Source organism: Phallusia mammillata, chromosome 8, assembly GCF_965637545.1.
Source record: "Phallusia mammillata chromosome 8, kaPhaMamm4.hap1.1, whole genome shotgun sequence".
Taxonomy (NCBI): Eukaryota; Metazoa; Chordata; class Ascidiacea; order Phlebobranchia; family Ascidiidae; genus Phallusia; species Phallusia mammillata.
In genome coordinates this window covers 17,448,943-17,470,155 of record NC_137259.1, presented here as the reverse complement: position 1 = coordinate 17,470,155, position 21,213 = coordinate 17,448,943, and the positions used below count along the sequence as shown (strand labels likewise).

The 21,213-nt window shown below is 36.1% G+C and overlaps 2 protein-coding genes across 3 annotated transcripts; both read right to left on the bottom strand.

Annotated features, from left to right (window-relative positions):
• Positions 1-669: 669 nt before the first annotated feature.
• On the bottom strand, positions 670-5,960 carry LOC145205114 (uncharacterized). The gene is made up of 4 exons (XM_080077764.1): positions 4,115-5,960; positions 3,757-3,889; positions 3,110-3,311; positions 670-2,508 (listed from the first exon to the last, which is right to left on the bottom strand). Exons 1-4 carry the CDS (start codon positions 4,923-4,925, stop codon positions 1,795-1,797), a joined length of 1,860 nt encoding a protein of 619 aa, XP_079933890.1. The 5' UTR covers positions 4,926-5,960; the 3' UTR covers positions 670-1,794.
• Positions 5,961-7,106: 1,146 nt separating this feature from the next.
• Positions 7,107-17,002, bottom strand: LOC145204586 (retinoic acid receptor RXR-alpha-B-like). 2 transcript variants are annotated; one of them, XM_080077179.1, is made up of 8 exons: positions 16,681-17,002; positions 16,222-16,288; positions 15,718-15,954; positions 15,126-15,266; positions 13,776-13,918; positions 12,993-13,122; positions 11,239-11,463; positions 7,107-9,637 (listed from the first exon to the last, which is right to left on the bottom strand). In XM_080077179.1, the coding sequence occupies exons 1-8, from the start codon at positions 16,930-16,932 to the stop codon at positions 9,294-9,296; spliced, it is 1,539 nt and encodes a 512-aa protein (XP_079933305.1). In that variant the 5' UTR covers positions 16,933-17,002; the 3' UTR covers positions 7,107-9,293. The 2 variants fall into 2 exon arrangements, with proteins under 2 accessions (XP_079933305.1, XP_079933306.1); XM_080077180.1 differs by having other exon boundaries at positions 13,776-13,915.
• Between the last annotated feature and the right edge of the window lie 4,211 nt (positions 17,003-21,213).

Below are 21,213 nucleotides of genomic sequence, written 5' to 3'. Positions count from 1 at the left end.
TTGTAAAGTGGTGGTTATGTACTGACCCTTAGGGTAGACAATTCTTAACACACTATATATCTGACTTTTTTAAATAAACAAACTAATCGCTGTCTAACTAAAACTATATGACGCCGAACACTACCGTTAAGTTCCCGAGTCTATATTTCGACAGAACATGTCGCGAATCACAACGGCCCTATACTTTCGTTTGAACACACAACAGAAATACTGTAATGTACTGTACTTACTGTGCGGTAATTTGAGTTAAAAAAAACGCTTGACTTATATTAACATGGAGGCGTTATTATAAATACCCATACACCACAAGGTTGACGATGCTCTAAGTCACAATTATCTTTAGTTCGTTTGGAATCGTCAAATGTAACCTGACTGGAAGCCGTTTAAGACGTTGCATGTCTTAACACGTAAAGGGACTATAATGAAAAAGCCTTAAGACAGTTTATGACCGGTTCAGTGATTGGTAAAACTGGTTTTATTCGATTAGTAAACGGTCAAGCTTTTGTGTAAAAACAGGCGAGGTAACTTGACCGGGTCAATTAAAATACGTCACTATTATTACATGCGAATACAATGTTTGATGTCCAAAGTCCAATACAGTTAAAAGGGAAACTGTAATTGACAAAGTCTGATTTTTGCATCTTAACAGCTGACTAATTGACAACCACACAGAGTGTCTCTTCTTTTTTGTATTCTTGAGAATTCGAATAAATTACCACATAAAATGTTTCCACATAAACATCATAAAAATTTCAATAAAGCATTTCTGTAGTTAGGTGCAAACCCAAATGATTATAATTTTTATGTTGTATTTGTGAAAATAAGATGGAACGTGTATCTAAAGTTAAACATTAAATAGGGGTTTAGTATTATTTTTTACACTATATTAGCCATAATTGGCACCGTGGTAAAGCTAGCACACACCACACCATGGCCATCGGCAGAAGTGAAAGCGAAACAAAAAGTTTTAAATTGCAATTTGCGTTGGTGCCGCCAACATATAACAGTGCAAAGCATGTGTAACACAAAATACGTATGTGGGCAATTATTGTATAGTAAAGGTGAGGTAGTAAGGTACTATAACAACAAAGTTAAAATAAATACGCAGTAAGGTAACTAAAACACATAAAGAAGATCAAAAGGCGAGTTTCATAAATGTAATGCACGATTGTTTTTGATAACAATAAAATATTTTCAATTGAATACAATAACTTCTGAAACTAAACAATTTGGTAAAGTGTGCTCTATGCGTCTTTAACGAAAAATCTACTATAACACAAAAACTCACACCAGACCAGTTCGCTTAATACCGCTAGATAGCGCTAAACATTCGCGAATATTTAAAATGCAATTTGTGTAAAAACGCCGACGGCGAGAGCTATTAGAGAGGTGTCATAACAATAACATCAACCTAGTTCATAAACCTAACCAAATCTCACTGTTAATTTAAAAAACTCTTTACAGCATAAATCGTTATTTAATATTTTGTTGAATTCAGGTTCGGCAGATTTAAATATTCGTTTTTGATATTAATTTTATACATCTTTTCCAGTTGTTTTATGTGTACTGTTTCACTAATATGATATCTGTGCACTTGCTTATAGATAGCGAGGGTGCTGTAAAAGCGAAATATGCATCTTAAATTAACAAACATGAATGACTAAATGTGTTCATAAATTTGAATCTATCGGTATTTCAAACTTTTCTATTGTGAGTTATTGTGATAGTATAGTTTTGCAGTTTTCAACAATCAATTTTACAAAGACTTATCGGGAACCTCTAAAAACTGTAAACTTATGTCCAGTCACACTCAGGCTCCCAGCATAGGTCAATTTGCACGTGTCTTCCTTCCTTAGAGGCCAACTTGGCTAATTTCCTTTCGTAGAAGTGGCGAGGGTCCCCTTGATTCGCAACCTCTATTGCGCAGTCAGCACTGGTCGGAACAATAAAACGTTGCCACTGCGAGACTTCGGACATTCGTGGTACAAGCGCTGAGAAGTAATGGAGCTTTGGGAAAAGAGGAACGGAACTTGAAATAACTGTTGAAAAAATATCACTCATAGTGCGCCAACTAGTGTGCGGTTCGCGAATGGTGAGTTTCTTTAAGCTTGAAGGCGGGGAACTTAGGGTTGTGGTGTCTGAGCCGAGAACCTGGGTCATCTCGTCGCATTGATTGTCGTTAAGGCAGCAATGGTCGACGCTAAGAGTTGAGATTGATGTTCTAGATGCGCTAAGAAGGTTAGTAAACTCTTTCCAAAGACGTTCACGGTTGGAAAGAGCGGTTTCGCGCACAAAACGAAGAGATCGAATAGTTCCGTCTTGTTCAAAATGCCCAGTGAGCCACTTTAGCATTTCAGCTGATAAGCTTCCTTCGGAGAATTCAAGATATTTCAAAGATGGAGATATTTTGACGTCTGATGCCGATTTGAACGTGAAACAGATTCTGCTGATTTCCAACCAGCGAAGTTTTGGCCAGTTGCCAATCATTTCGTTCCACAAGGTGGCGGTCTAGAGGAAAAAAAATACAAATTATTTTGACCTCAATAAACGTGTTGTCAGTTGTATTGCGTGTTCTGTCAACGGAAACACAGTTACATAAGCCTTGCGAGGGCAATCCGGTTTATTTATTACATCATAAAGACGTGCGGTGCGCATCTTATTTTACAATAAAAACCAACAGGCATTTCTAAATAACATACGTTTTTGTGATGATTACTTTGTGCAGGGTGAGTAACATCTTACTTACAGTAAAACAAAAATGACACATGTTGAAAAATGCTCATCTTTCTTTTGTTCTGTTACAATAGTTCTGTTGCCTGCAGTCTTAATCCGAGCCAGAATTGTAATTAGGGCTGGCGGACTTACGGTAGAATAAACCGCGCTTAATTCGAGCCTTGCTTTATAGTTGGCCACATTTGTCTAGTATTTCCACCTTGGCAGATCTAATTTTCGGGCCTAATTCAGGCTTATATTTTGTAAAACTGGGTTTGGGCTTCAATTTTGAACCCAATTTTATCTCAAGTGTAGCTACATTAGTAATTTGACTACAGGCGGCAAAAAAACAAACAAACGATATCGACTACATGTAAATAAAACCATTGCAACCAACCTCGTCTGCGTTGAACGTAACAGGTTGGAAAGAGCAAGTGGACAACGAGAATTCTTCGAGTCCTGTCAACTTTCTTAAAGCATCTTTGGTTTGAAACAGACAAGTAGGATCCACGTGGCGGAAGTGCAGTTGTCGGATGAGACCAGGGTCGACAAGGTTGCGGATTATTTCTGACGTCAGAGCCGGAGTGACGTCATCGAACCTGAAAGTGTCACGTGCTTGGTTTAAAAATCCGCAAACGGTTGTGACCGGTTGCTTAATTTCGCTTGAACAAAAAAGTTAGTTCCAATGTGTGTTTGAAAATAAAACGACTGAGACTACACGTTTACAATAATCTCGTTTAAACACTAGCATTTTTGTTCACACTGATAAAATGGTACTGATCAAATGTAATCGGGCATTTCATTTTTGATCACCACTATATTGCGCCCCATGCGAAACACAGCCTATCAATTTTAAACCTAAAACACGGTCCCAAAAAACGTGTTTAAGAAAGGAGGTTCCCAAAACGACTATATGGAAAGTTGCATAATTATCGCTAAAGAATAGGTTCTAAAATTTTGTAATTATTGTTAGAAACACATTGAACCTTGGACAGAAAAAGCAAGATTGATCTCAAACGGACTAGTCTATTACAGTTTCCTTACCTGAAAGAAGAGATGCTGATATTGATGTTATGTTTTCTCGAAGATTCCAAAACAGCGAGCAAATTGTCTGAGTGTGCATTGTGTGTTGATCCCACCATAGCTACCTCCAGTTTGATGGTCGGCATATCTTGCACTGCGAAACATATTTCATTTGTTTAAACTTGCAGGTATGAAGGTAATACAACCACGTACATATCAATAATATACATTTTAATTGTTCAGTCATTTTAAACAACAATAACTATTGTAGGACATGTTTCAACATACTGTGTTCACTACACACAGAATCTCTGGTATTTGTGTATTTATTACATCACTATAAAGAAAAACTTACAGCTCAACACAACATTTTTTATACCTCGTAAAGGTTTCAAATCTGTTGCGTCATCTTCCCTGTCACGTGACTGTTCGAGGGCCACTTTTAGATAATTCAGAGTTGTCCTTGTACATTGGAGGTTTCCACTAGAAGCTCGCATGTCCAACTCTTTCATTGGATGACCAGTGAGTCCATATTCACTTCGAATTTCTTTGCACAAGTTCACTGCAAGTACGTCCAATTGCGCTAAATTGTTGTGGTGTTCTAGACTGCGCTGTCTGCACCTGCCTTCTGTCTGCATTTCGTCCCAGTCAGTAATGGTATGCTGGCACTTGATTGAAGGGAACGATGTCCGACATAAGTTATTACACATAAGGAAACCGTCGACAATGTACGAGGCCAGCCATTGCCTCATTCGCATCGTCAACTCAACAGGTAAGTCGGAGTCAATCAGGTGTGACTGGCCGAATGCAGCCTTTGTCCAAGTAGCCATTATGACGTGTACAGTGTGACGAGCCAATAGCAGGGTCTTAAAACGTCTTTGTGGACCTTGTTTTTCGGACTCACTGTCCTTTCTGTGTATGCCCTGACCCCAAGAATTGGTTTTTGAGTATGTTTCTTGGGTTATCTGTGTCCTTGCAACCCTAAGCGTTCTGCAACTGTCCAAGCAGAGCAGAAAAGCTTGCAGAATTCCTATTACAGCAGAATTTGGGACGATTTTTCCAGACACAAACTGAGTAAGAGCTCTGTGAATTTTGTTAATATCTTCTTCCCCAATAAGCCTTTTAAACATAGCATTAGCCAGCGTTAGCCGACATATGCTATTTAATGTGAGAGGTTTATCCATAGTCATGTACCTAAATTATATAGTTTTCTAAAAAACACAAAAAATATTGATTAAAATACACAACAGTTCAAAGACTATTGTCCTGCAATGAGCTCAATATCTCACCACTGTGCATTTAAACACGGCTTCATCTGCAATAGAACGTAGCACTGCCTAGCATCTGCTAAAATGGTAAATTATTCATGCCCAGCAAAATAAAAGGATCGCCATGTTTGTCTGCATTACCACAATCAGTCTTCAGCACAACTATACAGACTACACTAACGGGTAAACTTTAATTATATTACAAAGGTTTTTCAACAACATTGGTCTGAAAACATTGTAAACTGCTAATAAACAAACAACAACTGTAGACAAGGGCCTACTTCTGCTTCAAGCATCAAAAGATCCATATTCCTTTCAAAGACAAACAGTCAGAAACGATCGTTGGCCCTTGGGGCTATCGTTCGACCACAGCGTTTTTCGAAAATATGTCAAGTGGTCGCCGGCTGCTACGTTACTGTAGAGGCGTTTTCAAAAGAACCAAAACAAAAGGCGACAAATAATAGCAGCAATTGGTTGACATCATCCTGGCATTTTATCACCTATTGTACTGCAATTCAAGGGGTGAAATTTGTAAACAGCAAAATGCTGGTGGTAACAGAAACTGGCATATCAGTCTTCACATAATCTTCACGATAAATTGTCAGCTTTCAGCGTATAAAGCTAGTATTCTGACAATTTTGCTGGTAAAAATGACGTTGAAATACTTTGAGCTGGGATTCATAAGAAACAAAACCATTCTTTCTGAAAAAATAATCACTAATTATTGTCTAATCGTGTCTAATAACATGACAGCGCGCTCCAAAGCATGCTAATTAGGTCAGCTGTCTTGTTATTCGGAGGATATAGCTCACGTGTTGAAATACTAATTCCCATATAATTGCCCTGCTTTCAATCTTATGACTGGTCAAAATTGTAGTAGAACTGTTGATACACCACAGTAAGTTTTTGTAATATGTATTTTGCTGCTATCTATTGCTACAGCTTAATCAATTTGCCATTTTAAAGCTAATTGAAACTGCTATATAGTCTTGCTTCTGCTAAAAATCCTGACACAGTAAGCCTAAGACACACACCTTTATGACAGCATAATGAAAAGTTTAAACAACAACAAAACTCTGCAGCAGCAGCTGTACTGCACGATATGACGCAATTACTAGCAGGAAGTAGCTTTCTCTGATATCACTGACGAATGTATTCAATTGCTGCTGAGTGGCCGGACAGCCAATAGCGACCCATTGACCATCTGTTGCTAAACAACCAGCTGATTATGAGAAAAAGGCCCAGATGCCACGAGTCGCTAGTTATGTCAATACAACCAGCTTGTCATTAGAGCCACGGCAGGATATGTAGCTCCTCACTCAAACTTACATTGAAGGTGCTATAACAACGTGATGAATAAATATCCTGTTTTCTTCTCTGTAATTTACGTGTTGCTCCAATGAAATAAAGTACTTTTCTATTGTGCCAACTAATATTGTTAAGAATAGGACCTAATTGACAATGTTTATTGTTTGCCAATATGTCGGCTCCGTCAAAACGTTTCTTTCTTGTAAAATTTATAACTAACGCAAAGCTGTAAATCATTGTTCAAAAAACAAAAATACAAAAGCGCGTTGAAATGGGTCATGAATTTTATGACTGTCATAACAGGCAAAAGACTCGTTTGAAATTGTGGAACTAATCAACTCTGAATAAACCATTTGTTTTACGACATGATCTTCTTTGAACATAGAGAAGTTATTCACAGCATTAATTCTCGAAGCAACACAAATCAATTAATTATTTCTTTCGTGCATACAGTTGCTAGTCTAGTACTTGGGCCCTCTTAAAAGCAACCCTGCTTACCGAAAAAAGAGAAACATTTTGTGTAATAGTAAGGGGGGTGACAAGAAAATGACACACTTGTCACTATAGATTGTACTAAGTGGTAATTTTAATCATTTAAAAGTGTTACACGTGTCTTTTGCTGCGTCTTTTTGTTGTCTGTAACTAATTAAGGCCTACACTCTTGCCCCCCTGAAAAATACACCCTTTTGGGTCGCGATAAAAACGCTGGTTTGATATACTGCCGGTTGTAGTGATATAGTACATGGCATAAAACATTTGGTGCCAGAACTGAGGCATTAATGGACAAAACCAATATGCGTTGGACATTTGTATTTTCTGAACAAGGCAACAAAATTAATGAGCGACATTCGCGATGAAAATGTAAAACGATAAAAATACTTCACTGCTTTTATAAGATCCACATGTTTGAAAAAACGGGGATACAATTTTGCAGAGCATTAGAAAAAAAGCAAAAGACAAATTTCCGTGGATTTATTTTTACATAACTTTGCTGTGCTAGTTGATGAAAGGCAGTTGACAATTTGGGACTAGTCATGACAAAATTTCAGAATACCGACAACATAGACAAAATACGAATCTGTATTTTGGGAAAAGTAATAATGTACAAGGCATATAGCAGAAATTTTTGTATTAATATTATGTGCAACACACACTTTTATATCATTGTACACGTGCTAAAATGGATTTTTAAAGCTCGTTTTTAAATTAAAACAAGCCTTAATCCAAGATCCGGTAATGCATATTTTCGTTTTGTTACCGATGTTTTTGTTTTGTTTTTTTCGCTCATACCGATGTTTTTAAGAAACCGTTTTTGGCTTTAGGGTCAAATTAACAGTCCTTTATCATATGCACCATTGCTAACAGGACGCAACTGATAATTCGTTTGCACTGCTTTAATAAATATGGGTTTATCTATTATTGCGATGCGGTAGCTATACGTCTGTTGTAAGGCTGACTTTAAGCGGGTTATTATACTCGCTATGGCCAGTAAAATTTACAAAGATATGTTTTCCAATGCTACCATTAACCGATTGTTAAAAAACTTTTGAAAGCGTTTTTTGTTTATCAAAAGAGTTTTTAACGAATCAAGTTTAACTAAAGCGTTACACACGAATCCGGTTAATCGGATATTCTGTTTTATTGCATACAGAGTCCCAAACTGGAATCTATCAAGCAATATTTCTGTTTAAAAGCAGAAAAAGTTTGTTTAATCAGAAATGCAATTGGCCATAAACATTTGTAGTCTTAAAAAGTTGAGTTTTTGAGGCTTATTTGAGGAAAAAATAATTGCATCATGGAAAACGCAATTATTCAAACTTTTTAGTGAAAGCAATTTTGACGCATTAAGATCGCAACGCGTCATTGCCATGGTGACGTCACCGATGATGGAAAGAAACAACACATAAATACACATAGACAGTATTTCCTCTATATTGCATGGCGACATTTCAAACGTCGCAAAAATCCCCAAAAGGCACTAATTAATCCGTTCCTGTTTTTACCCTTTTATGATTAGACGTGCAGCACAAATTATTTTATAGCTTAAATTACTTATTTGACAGCAAACTAATCGCCTAATTACACAGCAAAATATGTCACAAGCATACAAATGACAAACACTCGATAGAGATCAGTGCAATGAAATGAAAGGTTCGATGCTTTATAAGTTAAACCACAACCACGAAAGGTTATTATGACGTAGATGATGGCGACAATGACGCCACAAAAAGGATAGGGTCATGTGCAAGTGAACTTTGGATGTTGACAGCCAAAGGCAGGTATTGATGTGACACAATGTCATATTGGGCCCACCTGAACACCTTGGGACTAGAAACTCGTTAATTAAACCAAAGCCACGATATACCTGGACATGTTAAAGGACGGATGCTCACAAATTGGGGTTAATTGGTTGAACTACTGACATAAGAACTCGCTAAAGACAAAGTTTGCTAAATGCTGATGGGTGGCGTAAAGAGCACAGTCATTAAGACAGTAATAGGGTTGGAAACTAGATTTTTAGTTTAAGTTTAAAACTATTTTTTGGAAAAGGTCGTTTAAGTAATCGCCAGTGCTCTTTATGCCACGGTATTCAGAAAACTTTGTCGAATGTGAGTTCTAATGTTAATTTATGAGTTACTTAGACAAAAACGTTGAGATTCGGCACAAATTTTAAGCAGTAAGGCTAAAAAACACAAAAGGAATAATAAAAACACTTTTTACCTCTTTGTGCGAAGTAAGAGGTTCAAAATTTTGCACTGTAAACCATAAAAGTGTTTCGCATTTTAAAAAAACAACAATTTAGCGACGCAGGAAACACTTTTAAGTCTTATTTTGCCCCGTAAGCGAGCTTGTATTTCCACGGTCATTTTAATTACCAACACCACCGTGAACCACAAAAGTGTTTCGCAAACGAAAACCGACTCGCGAAGTGATAGAGCAAATGAAACGAGAAGGGCCATCTCTATATACACCGGCGTCTACTTAGAGCGACGATACGGCCGACGTTGACGCCATATCGGCCGTCGATGAAGGCGACACTGAAATGCCAACGGACTGGTGCTGCCCCACACGGTGGTTTCCCTTATCGTCCGTTGATAATTTGTCCATAAGGAATTGATCAATGGGTGTGTTGCCGATCAGCTTGAAAAAGAAAAGATGCTCTAGACACTTGAGGCCGATAGAGCGCAGGGCTGGAAGGCGCAAGAGCAATTTGGCGAATCGACCAGGATGCTCCGGATATTTGGATTTGCAGTAAACCTCGAGAGAAGCGTAAACTTTCTCGCGAAGTTGCTCAATCTGAACTGGATCAGAAAGCTCCTTTGCGTCTGAAACATAAACATGATGTTGTTATTGGCACGAATGTGAGACCGTTTTAAACATATGGAGTTACTGGCAAAAACGATTGATTAAATTTGAAAAACAGTAGTTGTAGAAATACCTAGTTTTAAGTTTTATAAGTTTATTATCAAGTTTTTACGTTGCTCGGATATACTAAATCGTGCAAGTTTACCACAATGATGGCAGATCGTTGCAAATCTACGGAAGTCAACCTTATATGGATAAGCGTTTACCAACCAAACAAACTCCTCAGGTACACTAGGCGTAACTGGTACAGACGAAAACCGTTTAACACAAGTGGTGGAGATTTGATACAGTAAAAAGTCCCTAAGCCAGGTAAACGACCGCAGGTATTTTATAAGCTGTGTGACTTACACTAGTGAGAGGACAGGGTATTTTTGAACTCTTTAAAGGGAACTTTTGTACCATTAACCGTGTCTCTTAAACTGGATGGCAAAAAAGCATGTATCACTTACCGTATTTTACGGACCATAAAGCGCACCCGATTATAAGGCGCACTGTCAATAAATTGCTTTGATTAGTTTTTTGTTCATACATAAGGCGCACCGGACTATAGAACGCAACGTATTTTAAGGAGTATGGGTTACCGTATAAAGCTCAGTAAAGTCCCGTATAATGCTCTGAATATCACAGTTGGTAGTTGCGTTTACCATAGTTTTTGTGTAAGACGGTGGTTTATTTATATAATGATAGTATCGGTACTGGTTTTGAGTGTAGCCTAGGCAATTAAGCACTACTTGATCCATACATTAGGCGCACCGGCTTATAAGGCGCACGATCAATTTATGAGGAAGGAAAAGGATTTAGATTGCGCCTTATGGTCCGTAAAATACGGTATATATAAAGGTCAAAAGTGAATCCACATTCACCTAGTGTACCGTAACATGCACTAAAAGACTTTTTATTTATAGCAGAGACAAGACTCAAAAATAGAATAAGAAAGTAACATAAAGATATATTTTAGGTGATTATACGAGCAATTTAAATCCCGAATTTTGTCATTTGTCAAAACTTATTAGGTTTAAATAATTTATTAAAACCTTACCTGCCAAAAATCACTATTCATAACAAATGTTTTGTTTTTTCTACTTTTCTACACAATTTTATGAAATGATAATGTTAAAAATAACATATTCTACTTGGCTGGGAAAATTTACCAAAATCAATAAAAAAAAACTGCACAAATGTACGAAATACAGTAAATCTCGGTTAAAACGGATTCGGTTAATCCGGATCTTAGCCTAATTTGGACAAAACTTGAGGTACAAACGATTTGTAATGTGACAAGGCTTGAACTAATCGACATCGGTTAATCCGGATCTTCGCATAATCCGGACAAAACTTGAGGTACAAACGATTTGTAATGTGGCAAGGCTTGAACTAATCGACATCGGTTAAACCGGATCTTCGCATAATCCGGACAAAACTTGAGGTACAAATGATTTGTAATGTGGCAAGGCTTGAACTAATCGACATCGGTTAATCCGGATCTTCGCATAATCTGGACAATTTTTTGGGTCCAAACGGGTGCGGATTAACCGAAGTTTGCTGTACTTAGTCAACATACCTGGATTAAAAAGCACAATAGCACGTAAACAGCCAAGTTCTGTGCGGTCCATATTCATATCACGCATCTTTGAAATAAGTTCAGTAAGAACTCTGTCAAAAATGGCCCCGACGCCCGCAGAATGAGCAGTCTGCCGGTAGACACGTAAACCAGAGGACAGAATAATGCCATCTGGGATTTCGATGCTCCGATGACTAAAAGACGCTATAAGAAGCTCGTTCCAACCTGTTAAGAACATATACCAGCATTATTAGGTGCAGTTTTTTCTTAGGGTGGCGTTTTTTTTACCCAATTGGGCTCTTTTCGGTCAAAAAGCTGCGGTTTTAGCTTTTTTTAGCGGGTTGTTAAAAGAACATTTTTTGTTATTTTACATGCATGTGTCTTTACTAGTATTTAAATGACGTTAAAATTTGACTTGCTTTTAATTAACTTTGTAGTTGCGCTTTTGGGGCTAGTTTTTAAATCTACTTTGTATGCGGGTTTTGGGCTACTTTTGAAGAGCAGAGTTGCGGTTTTTTTGAGAATTTGATTAGGATTAGGTGTATTAAGATAGATTTGAGATCCGCAGTTTATTGACATGAGGGATTTATATTCTGTCACGAAGCCAGTGGCAAAGTCCAAAGTGTGGCCGACACGTCAAACAACTTGCGACAAACAACCGCTTACCACTGGTATTACTGGAAAAGCACGTGTAATACAAGCCAATCAAGGGCGACATAATATTTGCGCTAATTTCGTTATCGACTGGCTCTTGGCCCGTGAATTAAAGTTCTACAATTTTCCAAACGTGCTACAGGTTTGATTAAAACAATAAGCCGTGCATGCCTAACACAGAAAAATCTCAATTTTTACAGCAACAAATGTTTTAATGATAAATTTTATCATTTAAAGACTGAAACTGAAGGCAAAAAATGATAATTAAGTGTTAATAATTACACGGCTAAACCAATGTTCGACTGAAAAATATATGAATTACTTCAGAAAACAAACCTAGAACCGAAATAGTCAAACATCAATATTAGGTAGAGATGTCCAAGCTAAATGAACAGGGCCAATTCATAAAGGTGCGTTACAGCATAAGCGCATTACATCATTTTCAACCGTCTTACTCAGTACCTAAAAGTTGACCTGCAGTAACCTCTGCATGAGCCAAGCTAACATTAACCTTTTAATGACCTTTTTGCGGCGGTCCCTTAGACGTGAAATATGGTTTGTATATGACTTGGTTCTCTACTTAAAGATTTAAAACCGGAATCGAACGATATAGGCTTCTTGGCTTTATTCAACAATGTGCCACTAGGGCATAACAACAAAAATTATAAAGTGAAGCAATTAAAGCGCATTAAAGCATCGTAACAAACAAAATGACCTAACGAGTAAACAACGTTAGCTATCTCAACCAGCTAAATGACAATCAAGAATACAAATGTGGTTATTGTAAAGCCAGTGTAGGACATCATAAGTTGTTCATTGAAAACATGAAGTTATGTAATTAAACAAAGCATGGCTAAAAATTCACTGTTTTTTTACAATAATACTATTTTAGTATCACTGTATATGATAGATTTCAGTGTATCTACACCAGTGTTTCTTTTTTACTCCAGGATGCTCCTATGAAATTGTCCAAATTTTACCATATGTGTATGTACTGAAAAGATAGCCATGAAATTATGATTCTCAGGGGTCACATAGCTATTTTCGGGAGTGCACCTTCAGTATCCACTGGCCTAAACAATAGCAGAGTAACAACTGACCTGCTCTTAGCAATGTGACTTGATCATCTAATATAAGAGAAGAGAAGTGAGGAACTTTCTTGGCCCATTCTACCAACGTGAACAATTGGTGATCAGCAGCTTTGCACACACTGGCATCAGAGTCCATTGGCTGTAACAAAATATATTTGCATCAATTATTTTTGCTGTCAAGAATAAGGTGCAATATGAAATATTAGTATTTTAGCAGTCTACAACAGTGGTTCTCAGCTCATTTCAGGCCATGGACCACCAGTTCAATTTAAATGAATATCATGGACCAGTCCATTGTCAAATAAGGATAAAGAAAGCACCCACAACAAGAATATTGGTTTGAAATATATTACTTTAATACAGAATTTTGAGGAGTGATATCAAACAACTGACAGCAAATCCATAAATAGCCAATAACTTGGATAAGCTTTTTTCGTGCTGAATATTGAATCAATTATATCCAAGTATTTCCAGTTTTCACCAAAATAATTATAATCCTGTGGACCACCCAAAAAGTACTCCAGTTGAGAAACACTAATCTAGATCAAAACTGCCTTTAAAACATTATTTTTTTTATAAGTTTATCGATTTCATTCATATTTAACTGGGCTAAATTTGGTAAAAAATATAGGATAGTATGGTAACAAGTAAACAAAAAACATACACTAATTCAATACAGGCATACCAAAAGCAAACAATAATACTAGACCAATGAACACAACAAGCAGTACTGTAGTGTCACTGTAAGACACCATGCACTATGTTAAATATAAGCCATTCCTGGCATTTTACCTCCTGTAAACTGATAATATCTTCTGGTTTGGGGTCAGAAGCCAACTCAGCCTGCAATATTTTTTCCACTGGCATTTCATCAGCTGGATTCACTTCACCCATTTCATCTTGTTCTTTATTCTTTTGTCTTTCTTCTTGTACTGCTGCGGTGCAAAACAAGCAACAAGTAATTAACACATTTGTTCCCAACCTTTTCTACAAATTTCTCCCTTAAAAGTTTTTTTTTCATTTCTCCCCGATATACTACATAGTAGATGCTAAACCACACAAAGATCACTTTAAATTGGGTATTTTATCAACTTTACAGGTCATATTCCCAGAGTTTAAGTGTTTTTACAAGCCACAAATTTAAATTAAAGTAGATTATTAAGTTTAAAAATTCTCGGTTGGGGAACCACTGCAAAAAATAAAAAGTATTGGTGGTACTGGATTACAATTTTTGCCAAAATACAGTACATAGCAAGACATGTAGGCAATACCACAATAAAAATTTCCAAGATATAAGCGATATGTGACATACAATTCTACCTATTAAGCAAGTATGCTGCCTAAATATTGCAGTAGACATAACCAATGGAATGCATATATTAAGTTTATACACATATATATAAACAAAGAACAGTATATATTTATATTTGTCTTGCAAGTATATGTTGTGTTCACAGTATAGAAGTAAACTAAAATGAACTTTTAACTGTAGCCATGCTAATCTGCATGTAAATACGTTGCAGAATTTTTAAATAGCCACAATAAAAGAACTAACTTGCATGGTATGCATAAAAATAGATTTAAGTGTCTGGCTTTACTGCAGTCACGACCCATACCGGGGGTTAAACCATGTTGAAATAAAAATAACCACTGAACCGGCATAAAATGGAAGGAACTACTTTGGGCAACAGAGGACAAAAGGTCCTGACCTCGCATTGCACCTATATTACCATTTATCAGGAAACTACAGCCAATGGTTAAAGCGTAATACCAACAATCCTGTAACTACAGGCTAACAGTATAATTTCTAAGGTGGATCTAAGATAGGTTAAAATGTTCACAGTGGAAAAATCAAAATTAATCTATGCTTGTCACAGTTAACCTACAACCCAACTGAGGTTAAACCTTTATTTTTAAACTAAAGTGCCTATTGTAAATGAAGAAATATGTAAATATGTGTAAAACTTTTCATTTTTTTAACAACATACATTTGCAGAACGACACTTAGGCATATTTGAGCCACTAACCCAGTTTTTACAAAAGGGTCGATATTCTTAAAATCAGATTACAGATAACAGCTTTTATCAATTACCCTTTATTGTTTTTGTTAATTTAATTTTAAGCTATAGGGTTAACTGGTACCTTCTTTTTTCATTCCCATTGCTTGACATTTTTGATATCGACAGTACTGACATCGGTTCCTTTGCCGCTTGTCAATTACGCAGTCTTTGTCATCACGGCAAGTGTAAGTTAGCAATTTTCTCACAGTCCTCTTAAAAAATCCTGTACAAGAATGTAGTACAGTTACCAAAGGGAAAATTTTTGCAACAATGAAAACTGTTAACACAACATTTTTCTGGCTTTTTAAGGTATTGTTTTTTATATTAGGATATATAACTATGACTGGTCTGTATGGAAGTATACAATGATTTTAACAATATGGTGTAAAAAAATAGTTTGTATTTTGGGAAGTGACTGCAGACCAATCAAAATCTTATTTAAGCCTGTGGTCTCAAAGTTGAAAATTGTGAGAATTAAATGGGTTTATCTTTGTGATGTTTGGCAGACAGACAAAGATTACATCCAAGCAATGAGCATAAAAAAACACTTTTGAAGAATAGCAATTGCCGCATTTTGTCAAAGAAATAACTTAAAAGTATTCTAAAACAAAAAGTACCCACTACAGAAACACAAAATAACTAAAAGTACATTAAGTTGCAAAACATTTTTGTACCTTTGCATCCTTCACAACTGTACACCCCATAATGCTTTCCTGATGCCCGGTCACCACAAACAGCACAAATATGTTTAGAAACTGAAGGGCTGCTCGAAACCGAAAATGGGTTCGGCAAATGATTAAGCGATTGATTGTCTGTTGACGAAAGTTGTGGAAACTGCAGAGGAGCGGAGGTTTGACCTGGAAGCCCCATTTCTTGTTTAACGTGAATATTGTCAAACTGAATTGGTCGCCCTGCACATACAAAAACAATAAATAGAATATTAACAGTTTTTACACCTATACTGTAAAAATAAATCCATACAGCATAAAATCAGAAACATTTTATTACTTTATTTATAAAGATATAAGTTGTGTGTGCACAGAAAATAAAACAAAGTATAAATTGAAGAAAACATTTGGGTTAAACTGAAGAAATACCTTCTGCTAATAGTTTTGCAAACTTTGCATTTTCGTGTTAAATTTGCAGAGACAACAATTTATTTTGAAATGTTTGGTTACCTTGACCACCTGAGCTACTGTCTGGAATTTGTTGTTGAGATGATGACTGCCCATTTAGTGGTGACGACTAAACAAAAACAAGATAGTTTTTTATGTTCACATGTTACACAACCCAACAGTAGCATTTGCATCTTTTAATTCATCATTACAAACTTCTTGGTAGATTTATTTTAACACTTGGGTGCATATTTTAAATAGGGTCGAAGTCTACAAATTAAAAGTAACAATGTGTTCGGGTATATACCACATCATGCACAAATTAATGCTTATATTTCGTAAAGAACTAATTTTATGTCTCAGTTCAACCGCATAATTATCATCTGTTCCACAAAAATAAACAAAGTACGAAACTAGCAAACAAAGACTCAAAATATGTTTTTAGTCATAGTAACTAACCACACTTCAATGGTACCATTTTTAAACTGATAAAGGTAGCAATTAGACCAGATTTACACCTACATTTGGGTTGAGGTCGTGCGACACCATTGATCCACGATCTGAATTTTTGATAGGGAGCATCATGCTGTGTGGGGGGAGTTGCATCAGCCCACCCTGTGGACCCATTCCAAAGTGCTGGGGTCCAACTGGGACCATATTCCTAATGTTCATAATTGGCATAGCTCCTTGTTGCAAGCGCTGATTGGATTGTGTGAACATTGACGGCATACTGGAGGGTGTGGACGCAGGCATTCCACTTGTTGGAAGCGACATTTCAAAGGTTTTGCTACTTTTGAAATTAAATGTCACATTATACACCTAAAGTTGAAAACAAAGTTTAGACGTTTATATGATGTAAGGCTTCTATATGTATACATTATTATTTATTTTAAGTGACATTCAACCTTGCCTTAATGGAAGGCATTTATTTCAGTTGAATATTGCAACAAAAAACATGCAAAAAAGGCAAAGTATTCTCACACAAAAAATCTGGTAATCTGACCACAGTTGCATTTCTGTAAAAATGCATTAGTTGTGAATTTATAATGCACAAATTTAACTGTATCTGTCATTCAAGCAAAAACATCTTCTTTTCAGTTTTGCTTCTTAAAGGTATCACAACACAACGTGATTAACAAAGTAAAACCGATACTAATAAAACGCAACTGTAGAGAAACAACGTAACAAATATAATGAGATGAGATTTTTTTCATTGATTGAGTCAACTCAAAAACTAACGACCTCTGAGAATTCGTTTATCAGTTAAATAGTTACTGTGCTGCCTTTCCTTTTTGCTGAAAAAAAAGGCTACAACAACAAAATTTAACAAAAAAATGCAAGAGAAAAAGACTCAACCACCAGAACAGACAAGTATCACTACTATGACGTCATAATCTGCGCTGCCGCTGAAGTCATGTACAACAAAAATGGATTAGTAGAACGAAAATCCAATGAGACCAATGCGGTATTTGTTCGTCATTTTTCCGATTGAAAAACTATTTAAATAAATGGCAATTTTCTTAGCATGATATATTTTGTGGTTGGCAAAACACCATTCTAGTTTCTATGCTGCGAGTTGCTAACGTATTACTTGAACTGTTGCACGGTTTTAGTGCAACATGACGTTCGTGTGACAAACTGTCTGGGTTGAAAAACTGTTTTCAAAATCGTGTAATGTCAGATTGTTGGTGGCTCATATCCGTTACAGCTGTAATAATATTGGTGTAATTATTCTAAACCTGTTTACTTGCAACTTACTAGAGCTGGCAACAAAAAGACCTAAAATTTGCAATTATTTTCACTTAAATGTACTGCTGACCAATATCAAGGCAAATACGGTATCTGTTTTGACAACTGTTACGTGGTGGGCTACTGACGATCTTCAAAAATAGTAAGGAAAACATTAAATTATAAATAAATGTACACAAAATACAAAAAAATACAAACTTTTTTTATACCACCAGAAAACGTCCGGCCTAAAAATTACAGCTTATACCAAACATACCTTACTCACACTGTTTACTTGGACGAAGTTTCGGTTTTATAATGCTTTTTATTGCTACCATAGCAAACACAAAAAGTGCATGTTTATTTACATGACTGTCATGGTTTTATGGTTTATTGAATTTATTTTGACGAACAGTAATTTTCTCTGAATAGTCAAGAATCTAGTAGCAAATTTTACAAAAACGAAAAGCGGCCTGTTGCCTCAGATGGCTAGATAAACTTTAAAAAGTAATATTTTTGTCACCAGCAATATAGTCTCAGTTAAAAAACATTTTCGAAAAACACTAAATACAGAACAAACGTTTCACCAGGTTGCATATTTAGTAAAGTTCTTCGTCAAAATACAGGGGTTTTGTGTAAATTCATACCAATTGAACAGCTTTACTGAAAAACACTAAATACGTATTTCAAAACCCGGCAACGCAAAAAAACAGGCCTACAACATCAAATCTCCAGTAAACAATTGCTAAACTGAGTAGCAAAATCTATTTAACCATCAGCACAAGCAGCCAGCCGACAAGTCCAGTCTGGCCATGCCATTCATTCACTTCAATTTACAAATTCCGGAATCGAAAATTACACCGCTCTGTGTGGGTGTGTGTATGACAAAAGGCGCGCGGGGCATTGTTTGGTCACAACTAGCCGTGTTGCTGTATTGAACTGTATCTGAATACAGTGTTAAGGCTAACTATAGTTGCTGAATTGAACTACATTTGACATGGGTTCCTCGTCTTCAACTAGAAGAAAACCTGCCCGTAATTTGCAGAGATTTCCTTCAGATCCAAGGTCGAAATCGATAGCGTCTTTTGCAAGTAAGTTAAAAAAAGTCAAGTAAAAAAACGGAATGTAAAATTTGTTTGTAATTGTAATGTACACAAAAACTTGCTTAAGTTACACAGTTTATATGGACAAGCAAACAAAAAACTATGTTATAGGTTCTTCGTCTTCAGAAAATGGAATTATATTGCTTACAAAAACTTAAATTACACAGTATATTTAAACAACTATAGAAGAAATTATGTTATAGGTTCGACTAATAGAAAACCTGCAGCTGATTTAAGAGGTTTTCCATCAGACCCAAGTTTAAAATCTATGTCGTCATTTGGAGGTATGTTGCAAAACCTATCTGTCCGTATGTAATTGTATTGTATTTTCGAACTAGTCACAAAGTTAAGTCTTACAGTATCGGAAAAAGTAAGAGATTACAGCAAGACTAGTTGTTGGAAAATGTGGTATATGCCTCTAAATATCCTTGAAATCAACTTACTACGAAAACCTTACCTAATTGTAATTGTCAATTTAAGAATATTGTTCAGTGCAATATGTATGTTATTTTATACACTGATTTATTGTTAATTCGGGTTGGAGATTTTATATTCTTAATGTGTATGTGGCAATTCGTAGGGACGTAGGCATACAATCGCTAGTGTTATGACTACAAAGGCTTAGGGATTGTCATTTTATTGTTTACATTTGTTTGGGCGCACCCTTTAGCAAATACCTGTATGTCTTTTGGCTGTGCCTTGTGAAAATTCTTCTGTTACTGCATGTGGCTACATAAGGCCACAATGAAAACTGAACTTTAATTTAAGGTAAAATACCTAAGACACACAAAACTTTTGAAGCGATGTAAATTTTATTCCATTTTTACTGCGGTTGGTGTGCCTTTGCTTTACAAAGAATAGTAACCAACAACAATGGTCTGCTAACTATTGTCTGATAGCTCTCATAACGCCCTTTTATCAGGATTTTTATCCTGCGTTTTCTTTCTAATAGGTCGCATGCTGTATAATATTGATAAACATGAACTATTTTGTGTTGTTAATGTACGTTTACGATGGATTTGCGTTCGAAAAATATAAGTGTTTTAAGTAAAACCCCGAAAAACAATTACAAAAAGAAGCTTACTTACGTACAACAAAACAGTATTGCCACCGTATCTTTATGTATAGACCTGTGTTTTATCAGTACAAAAAAGCCCAATTTAATTAACTATGGCATGTGTACCGTTTCAGTTCAGTAATTAAACCCAATGTTTTTTCATCCCAAAAATCAGTATTTAACAAACTTAATTTAATTACCTTTGGATAATAGCAATGCCATGTTCTCTGTATCAGTAAGTTATATAATACAATTACGGCCCTCTAACTTTAGATAATGATTCTGAACCTGATGACGACATGCAAAAAACAATCACCAAACAAGCAAAGGAAATTGAAACGCTGAAACAATTCAACCAAAAACTTCAGAATGAAGTTACGGAGTTACGAAAAGCGGTTGAACAACTCACATTTCAACTGTCTGTTGCTTCTTCCAATAACTCTTCTGCCCCTATATCCCCAACAACAGAACTTAACCATACGGTAAGTGTTGGTTGAAGTTGAGATGAGTTTTTTTTACGCTTGGTGAAAGAACACATAGCGACACAATTGCACTAAAACAATCACCGAGTCGGAAATAGCTGCGCAACGTTGAAACTTTATATGGAGCGCAAAACAGTGAAGGGCACAATTGGCGGACTATGGCTAAACGCGCTGCAGCTACACCGTGTACACATTGTTGAAGATTAATCGAACTCGATAATACAAGAAAGGTCGATTATTAGGGAAAAAGTATGATAAAACAGCACTCTTTTCGTAACATACACATATATGTTAAAGGAGATGTGTTAAGGCTGTTTGTGGGGAAAAAATATGTCGGCTACTTTCAAACAGGATTTAAAATCACTGACAAAAAACTATTTTGCGTAAACCAGGTTTGTAATGTGTTTTTTTGGATCGCGTTTGGGCTTTTAAACAAAACAGGCTTGATCCGGGTCTGCCTTAAACCAACTTTCGGGCCTTGTTTTTTAAATCGGATTCAGTCCGGGTTTCGATCTTTAATTTTCAGATTTGAGCCTCAATTTTCAGTACTGTACAACTCGGATTTAAACGTGATATACCAATGTGTACATTACAACGCTTTTCTTAAACTCATTTACAAGCCTTGATGCATATTAGCGGTGTTTGTAAAAATATCAATATTATTTTACAACATAAAACAAAACAT

What these genes read in the sequence shown, in the direction of transcription:
- LOC145205114 (XM_080077764.1), bottom strand. Translation starts at nt 4,925, where the DNA reads ATGACTATGGATAAACCTCTCACATTAAATAGCATATGTCGGCTAACG. An exon ending in AGATTTGAAACCTTTACGAG is followed by an intron (nt 3,890 to 4,114) that starts GTATAAAAAATG and finishes TATGTTTCGCAG; the next exon opens with TGCAAGATATGCCGACCATC. An exon ending in ATCAGCATCTCTTCTTTCAG is followed by an intron (nt 3,312 to 3,756) that starts GTAAGGAAACTG and finishes TGACACTTTCAG; the next exon opens with GTTCGATGACGTCACTCCGG.
- LOC145204586 (XM_080077179.1), bottom strand. Translation starts at nt 16,932, where the DNA reads ATGTCGCTTCCAACAAGTGGAATGCCTGCGTCCACACCCTCCAGTATG. An exon ending in CGCACGACCTCAACCCAAAT is followed by an intron (nt 16,289 to 16,680) that starts GTAGGTGTAAAT and finishes GTTTTTGTTTAG; the next exon opens with TCGTCACCACTAAATGGGCA. An exon ending in CAGTAGCTCAGGTGGTCAAG is followed by an intron (nt 15,955 to 16,221) that starts GTAACCAAACAT and finishes TTGTATGTGCAG; the next exon opens with GGCGACCAATTCAGTTTGAC.